The sequence below is a fragment of the Cyprinodon variegatus genome, unplaced genomic scaffold (genome assembly GCF_000732505.1).
Source record: "Cyprinodon variegatus isolate N-32 unplaced genomic scaffold, C_variegatus-1.0 Scaffold150, whole genome shotgun sequence".
In the NCBI taxonomy this organism is placed as follows: domain Eukaryota; kingdom Metazoa; phylum Chordata; class Actinopteri; order Cyprinodontiformes; family Cyprinodontidae; genus Cyprinodon; species Cyprinodon variegatus.
This window is the reverse complement of record NW_015150603.1, coordinates 993,268-1,001,148: the sequence shown is the minus strand read 5'-3', so window position 1 is coordinate 1,001,148 and position 7,881 is coordinate 993,268. Positions and strand designations below refer to the sequence as shown.

General features: G+C 37.7%; 1 protein-coding gene across 1 annotated transcript in view; it reads right to left on the bottom strand.

Annotated features, from left to right (window-relative positions):
* Window positions 1–7,391, bottom strand: part of LOC107086364 (Down syndrome cell adhesion molecule-like protein 1 homolog) — a 17,379-nt gene extending 9,988 nt beyond the window's left edge. Inside the window, exon 1 of the mRNA XM_015377253.1 lies at window positions 7,174–7,391. Coding sequence (XP_015232739.1) covers window positions 7,174–7,216 — 43 coding nt within the window. The 5' untranslated portion in view covers window positions 7,217–7,391. The remainder of the gene's footprint in view (window positions 1–7,173) is intronic.
* Window positions 7,392–7,881: the final 490 nt, after the last annotated feature.

The window sequence follows — 7,881 nt, the reverse complement described above, 5'->3', positions numbered from 1 at the left end:
TTTTTTTTTTTTTTTTTTTTTTTTTAAGATCTGAGCGCAAACCAACACTCAAAAAATCTGTAGCTTAATGTTGATGCAGTTGTTTGCATGGTTTTAGTGTGGGTTCTTTCTGCATGGCATTTGCATTCACAATACATGTGTTCCTTTTCACTGACACTGTTAATTTTCAGTTCATTCTATCTAGAAGGGAAACACACATTAATAGTTAAATAAATAAAATGAGATACTTAATATATGAATAACAAAGAAAAGGTAGAAAATGTTTTTATACAAGTTGAAAAAGTTAACGCATTCATATTTGTTTGTTCAGTTTTTTTTGTTTTTTTTTTTAGACAGATGATGTCAAAAGGATGGAGATGTTATTGTTTAACCAGCACCTCACTTTTGATGTCAAACAAAACCAGCAGCAAAGGCATGGAAGTACAAAGATAAAGAAAAAATATATTGACTGCATGGATGCATCTAAATAGTACCGTCAAAGTATGTGTGCACGTGCAAGGTAAAGATGACAATCAGATAAAGAGATGATGTTATAGCAGCTATTCTAAAATAGGAATTTAGGTCAAGTTCAATCCATTGTGCTGTTTGATTCCGTGTCAGTCATTTTCAAAGGCTCTGAGGGAAACCTGTCTGCACTTTCAGCACCACGGAGAGCACTACAGTGTGATGCAGAGCAACACCTCTGAGTGACGCTAAAAGTACTGTAGGTAAATAGGGAGGAAGCCATCAGAAAACATCAATGACAATGACCTGCCCCTGTTGTCAGTTTCAAAATGACAAAAGAGTGAAAGAAAACAAAATATGGGTGAACTGCTTTTGGAAATAACCCACCAAGGGTGTAAAATTGCCTTTCGCCCACATACAACTGGAGATAAGCATCAGCCTCCCATGACCCTGTTGGAAACTCTTAGAAATGGTAAATGAAAAGGCTCCAAATATCCCTTTCTATACTCCTGAAGGAAGAGTTCAGTCAGTTTCATAGAATTTATTGCCATTATTCATCTACACAACAAAAAAAAATGTATTCCCTGTATCTTATTAAAAAAAGTTTAAGCGCAATTTAAAATTTGCTACAAAGTTTAAGAAATGATGGTACAATGTTTTAAATATTTAAAAGCCAGTCGGTTTCTTGTACCAGTTTGAGGGTAAATTCCTTTTTATTTAGGATGCATTTAATCCCAGCTATTTCTAAGTCCATTAAGTGTCCCAGGCTTTATTTTTGCTCCACCTCCTGTAGATTAATAAACAACAATGAGCAGTCCTTATTCATTCAAGTACTGCACTATGAATCTGTCCTTCGAGGCTTGATTCTCTTATTACAGTGAATAATATCAATGTTATTCTATTTGAAACCAAAAGAAAAAGATTTCTTTGTCAGATGAATGATTAACCTATTTTTTGTGTTTCTAGTTTTTGAGGCAATTTTGTAGTTACATTTTTTGTATCGTGCGCTTCAATATATTTCCCCCACCACCACCACCACCACATTTTTGCTGTGGATATGAAAATGGATTATGAATATGTATGCTTACAGAGGCAAGGATATTGCCTATGGTGAACCTCTATGCATAATGCAGCTTTTTCTGTCTCATCTAGATTCACTCAGACACACATGCAGAGATGCACACAGACTGAAATTCACACCATCACCGTCCTGTCCATAGAAAACAGGGCAATAAATCCCTCTGCCTTTTCAACTCTTCTTTTTCTTTAAACATTCCCAGACAAAGTCACATAAAGGCCATTCCAATCTCTTTAATAGAAAGTTATATGCAAGTTTTTTGATGTAGTACACTATGCAGCTTCAGTTGTGCTAAGAAGTTTACATACATTGTTTATATGCACGGATGCCATACGAACAACAAAAGGCATAGAAAGATTTGCTGCACAATTCTTATTTAGTGTTTTTCCTAATCCTCCCAGATTCAAAACAAAGTCCAATATACATAGACCTGAAAAAAACATCTGTGGAGATGCTCCACTTACTTTATTGGTATTGATGTTTTTGGGTACATGCATTGAGCTTACAAATGTTGGTTTCTACTGTATTTTAATTAAGGAAATATGGCTGGAATAAAATCAGACAAAAAAAAAACACCATAGCTTTTTCTCTATGACAGCAACATACTTGAATCATATCAAAATCTAACTACAATACATTAGAAAAAACTTAGCATGTTAATGGAATAAACTATCTGATGACCCTGGGCCTCTTTTCCTCAATATAGTTTCTGACATTTAAATGACAGATTGTTATGTTAACTAAACTTAAAAAAAAAAGGTGTGGGTGTGTGTTTGTGTGTGTAAGAACTGGCACAGCTGTTTACGGAAAGTAGAAATGCATGATAGATCAGGATGAATATCAAAATTTTGGTCAATTTTTATGCATATCGATCTAAGTTTAATAAGTAAAACAGGACACATATTACAATGTATATTTATTCTTATTTATTTGCAGTTTTTCTTAGGTAGGGGATTTGTTTTGTGGTATTTGTTTGGTCATGTGACATTGATTGTGACAGGATTTTTGGTGTTTAAAAAAGAGAAGCAATGTCAGCACAGTGGTAAGTTTATTTTATTGGAATATGTAATATATGATATTAGTAAATATTAGTTGTCTGCCATAAAAGCAATATTAATATTGGATATGAATAGCGGCACAGATTTTCATATTAATGAAACCTTAATAGAATGTAGTTAAAAAGGAGATAAATCACACACTTGAGTTGTTAAGCTGGTTAGCCATGATTGTAGTTGGATATTAGAGAAATTTTTATAGCACAGTTGGTCAAGTGCGACCACAAAGGTAAATGTTAACTGACCTTATCATTTCGAAACCAGTTTTATTTCTCTGTTCTATCCTTGTACTTTTGCAATACCCAGCTATGTCCAGGTTTCCCATAAAAAGTTCTAGAAGCAAGGGGAACCTCAACAGGTTGAGGTAACCCTTGACTAATAGCTTCTGGAATGACAATTTCAAAGTCCACATTGAAACCAGTTTCACACAAACTTTAACAAAGAGGGTGCCAGTCAAAAATATAGGCTTGCTCCGAAGACATTTCAAGCACGACTGACATTTAAAGGTGCCCACAAGGACAAACCAAATGCTTTTTTTATGAAAAAGAAAAAACATTGTAGTCAGAGTAAACAAATATTGAGCTTTTGGGGCAAAGTAGCAATCAGTCCAGGTTTTCCAAAGCACTGTATAAACTATTAAACAAGGTGTTGGCAGCATCATGCTGATGGTCTGTTTTGCTGCCAGTGGTGCAGCAGAACTGTACCTATTGTATAAATTAAGGAGCACTACTTACAGATTTTAACATATTTTGATTTGTGCGACCAGTTCATATTTATTAAATTTGTATATTCATAAATGCATATTTATTCTTTTTCAGATAGGCATGAGGAATATTTAAAAATGCACATTAATAATATATGATTTTGGATTGGTATACTGTAGCCCAAAGTCTCAGTGGGAATTTCTCTCTCTATGTCAGCAAACGTTAAAAGAAATTCTCTTTTTTCCTCGGAAAAAAATTGAAGCTCAAAATAATTCGCAGCAAATACATGCGCAAACAGGTGCAAAAGAATGGAGCAGACACAGTTTGTACAGTTTTCGTCTCAGCATTGAGAATCCACATCCTCAAGTAGTAGTTTTACAGATGTTACCGCCTGTGCGTAAAAGGAGAGCGCATTGGTGCAACCTGAGACCGCCGCTGCCCGGACTTCAAACCTGTTGACTGCGGTCAGGTTTAATTACTCTGTACGTCATCTACAAAAAAAAAAAAAAAACAAAAAAAAAACATCATATTCTAAAAAGCATATATTTCCGTGAAAGTGTTTTGGCAGCAAGGCGCGTAAAGGCATTTTACTGCGCAAGAATGTAAACTCAACCAACCAGCGTCCAGTTTTTGTGCGCTCACATTTGTCAAGTCAGTTTTATCAATATTACTTGTTTTGCTTACAAGTAAACGCCTGAAAAGGCTGTTTTACCCTCGAAGCTGTTCTCCACGACAAATGGCCAATAAAGTGAGTGCGTTTCAATATCAACTGACTACGTATTAAGATACAAAGAATGAACGAGTCGTGCGTTCATTCGTGTGCCAAGCCAAGGGGTCTAGAGGTGAATACGTAAAATCACTGACATATGCGCTTAAATCAAACTTGACTATGTGGCACTTACGTAAAAGATAAAAGTTACTGGAGACATTTGAAGCATTGAAACAAAATACTAGGTGGGTGACGTTGAATTTACCGGTACGCACCTGTCTTTAAATCCTTGATGAGGGCGGGTGCAGATGGAGACATCTGACTCCTCGCACCATGCTGCAGTAGCGCTACAGAAGGGTTAGTGGTGCGACCATGGCTACCCATATAAATGTCCTGTCTGTCTGTCTGTCTGTCTAAAACTCGTTATAAATAAAATAATTTTAGTTCATTTGGGTTCCCAGACCTTTGATCCATATTTTCAAATGTTATATAAACAACAGTATAGTTCCAACAGTAACAAATGAGGACAACTCTACAGTTTTTAAGTGGTTGTCAAATATGGGCAGCTGAAAATCTTAACAAATAAATGACAATTAAGAAATGCAACTTATCTTTGAAACCTAAAATCTCTTCTCTTAATCTGACGTTTGTGCAATACAAGTTTCAGGCTGCCCGTATGAGGGGTTAGTAAATTGAGGGGGCAATCATCACCTTAAACCACACCTCTCCCCCATCTCTTTCATTTTATTGGTGCCATTCTAAACTCATGAAAATATGCCTTCTTCGTCGAGAGACGATAAATCACTACGGATTTTCCAGGATACGTCAGGTTTAATATTCAAGTCATGCTTCACTTATACTTAAAGCTGTGCATATGTATTTTAGAGAATGCACCCCTCCTGCCTCCTTCCTCTTAGGGAAAACGATGTGAAGCTGAACCCCCACAAGGCGTTTTCTTTTAACATTTCTGCATAATAGCTGGGGTTTTGGAAAGCTTAACTTGGATGGGTCTGATTCCCCTGTTGTTTCTTAGATCGTTTTATTGTAAAATCATTTACACCCACTTCCTCAGGCCCAGATCCGATCCGACAGGCCTGAGAGAGAAGTCCTATACATTCCTGAACTCCACACGACTCTGTTTCATTCCCATAATATGACCAGCAGCCCTCCGGATCATGATAAAGAAGAATCGGTGTATCCCTCCTCTGTTCCCATACTAACATCTGTCAATTTTTGCATCTCCATCTCCTCTCCTCGGACATGGGTGCAGGTGTGCTGGTATCCAGCCTACACAGCACCAAACGCTTATCAGTGATAGGTAGATAATCAAAACATAAACTGAGCTTTTTTATAAGCATATATAATCGATTCTACTATTAAAAAAACCCACAAGAGTCAAGCAAACGGTAATAAGCTGTACACAGTGGCGCGGCACTGCCTGGAAAATACGCAGTACTAAAACGCACGCATTAGACTTTTGTCTTTTGTTGTTAAAGGGAAAAATATTCTAAATGAATATATATATATAAAAAAAAAAAGGTATGAGATGTTTGTATCATGCAAAGGGAACGGAGCGCGGATCTCACAATGCAAAGGAACATTTGAAGTTTGTTTTCCACTGCGTTATCTACATCTCTCCCATCTCAAGCACTCTTTCCGCTCCACTGGCTGCTCGCATCCCTGAACCCTCCTCCCTTCACCACGCACACACACACACACACACACACACACACACTCATTCAGAGGGGCATCTAAAAACACACTCACAAACACACCATATATTTTGTTCATTCACAGGACAGGGGTTTTTACAGTAAGTATATTCGAAATAGACCCTGTAATCCAATTAGATGTTACAAAAACAGAAGTCTCCCACCGCAGGTGTGCCCTGGCAGGGGCACATCCAAGGCCAGCGACAATACCATAACATAAAATACAAACCTTTTTATGTATAGGCCCTATATATATAAAAAAAAACTTTTTGAAAATTAATTATCACCTTTACGTGTTAAGATTCGTTGTCATGCGTAAAGGGCAGTAAAAGGAAATTAAGATTATTCTGATTTGCTTTTTTCCCCCTTTTTTATTATCAGTTTTCATGCTAAATCATACTTAAATAATGACATGTTTTAGTTTCATAAAGGCATGAAAAACGACTAATTATCTCGTAGCCGCAGTATTTAGAGCAAGGCCAATCAGTAGAATGTGGTGGCACAGAAAATGGTGGATGAATAATTAGAGCAGGGATGATAACAACCGAGTCACTCCGACATTTTAGCAAAGGAAAACCAACTATAAATACATCGATTTTTGCGTTTCAAAACATTTCACTGGAAAACAATCTCTGAAAAACTTGTATCTCTTTAAAAAAAAAAAAAACAATTGATCCCTTGTTACTCTGCAATCACGAGAATTATTCAGATCTTCAAAGTCATATAAATATTTTTTACTCTTAAATACAGAAATCAAAAAATTAGATAGAGGGAAAATGGGATTTAACATTAAAACTCCATCCCGTGCCTTCTATATCCCTTAATACACAACTCTCGCTCACACCCACACATTCACAAACTCTCACTCTCTAAGATCTTGTTTGGTCAGAAAAAAGACAGCAAAAGCTTTATACTATCATATCTACTCGGACTTTTCACACCAAACAGCCCTTCAGCTGCGACCAGCATCAGCGCTCTTTATCATCACAGATCCTATCAGCCTCTCCTCCTATTCAACAGCCTCCATATTCACGCCACATCCACATATTCATCATGCAAAATAATGCTAATGCTGCTGCTTTTCCACTGGTTGTAGCAATAATTTAGTTTGTGGGCAACTTTAAATATCCATCTGCTGTTGTCGACCACGTTGCTTTGGATTTTATATCTATAGTGTGATCTGTGTGATTTAATTACGCTTCATAAGATTGATTCCCATGGGGGGCATCCAGACGTTATTCCAAGAGCAGTTTATGAGAAATGTGTGGCTACTCAAAGGAGGAATGTCCTCAAAAAGAAAAGAAAAAAGTTACAAATTTTGTTACAACAGTAAATTGAAGTTTGGTTGGACATATCTATTGCTGCTTTAGAACCGTGATTAATTCTTAAGCCCAGAAAAAAATCTATCAACCAGCCAATTTCAGCAGCAGATAACATGCAGATATGGTAAATACTTGAATCTGCAGCTTACCTTCTTGCAAAGAATACAGCAGGAGTAAAGTTACAAGCCACATGCCATTAATAGCAGTTATATTTCACAGGAATGTTGTGCAGCCCCCCCTAGAAAAGCGCACGGCGCCACGTTCGACCTGACGAGGCTCCGTGCACAGGACTGGATCTTGTCGCTGATTATCCCCCGCGGTCTTCTCCAGCCCTGGTCCCAACACTCTCCGGCGCCGAAAAAGCGATAAGCCGAGAGAAGAACCGCCTCTGCCCCCGTTCTCTCCTCCCCTTACCGGGACAGGCTGCTGCTCGCTCCACCCCTGCTATCCAAATGATGCGCTGTATCTTGGAGCGATTAGCCGATAACGCACCAATATGCAAACCAGTGGAGCCAACTCTGTTGCGCAATATGAACTATGAAGTTATTCATAAAGTGATAGAAATCCGAGTTCCAACTTAAAAATCTATGTCTTGGATGACAGTTTGAGATGGTTTGGGTTGACATTCTTAATATTGATATGGGCTACAGCAAGGCAGCTGAGGCAGAGTGAGGTAGTAAAAAGAGAAAAGGACTATACAATGACAGTTTCAGGTGAAAAGGAGAAAAAAGAAGCGAGAGATGCTGCAGAGTCCAATTCCCTAAAATTGAGTGTTGAAATGCGCTCTGCGCTGCGTCCTGGTATGGCTGCGCACAGCCATACCAGGACGCAGTCTTCACACAGGATGATAATCATGA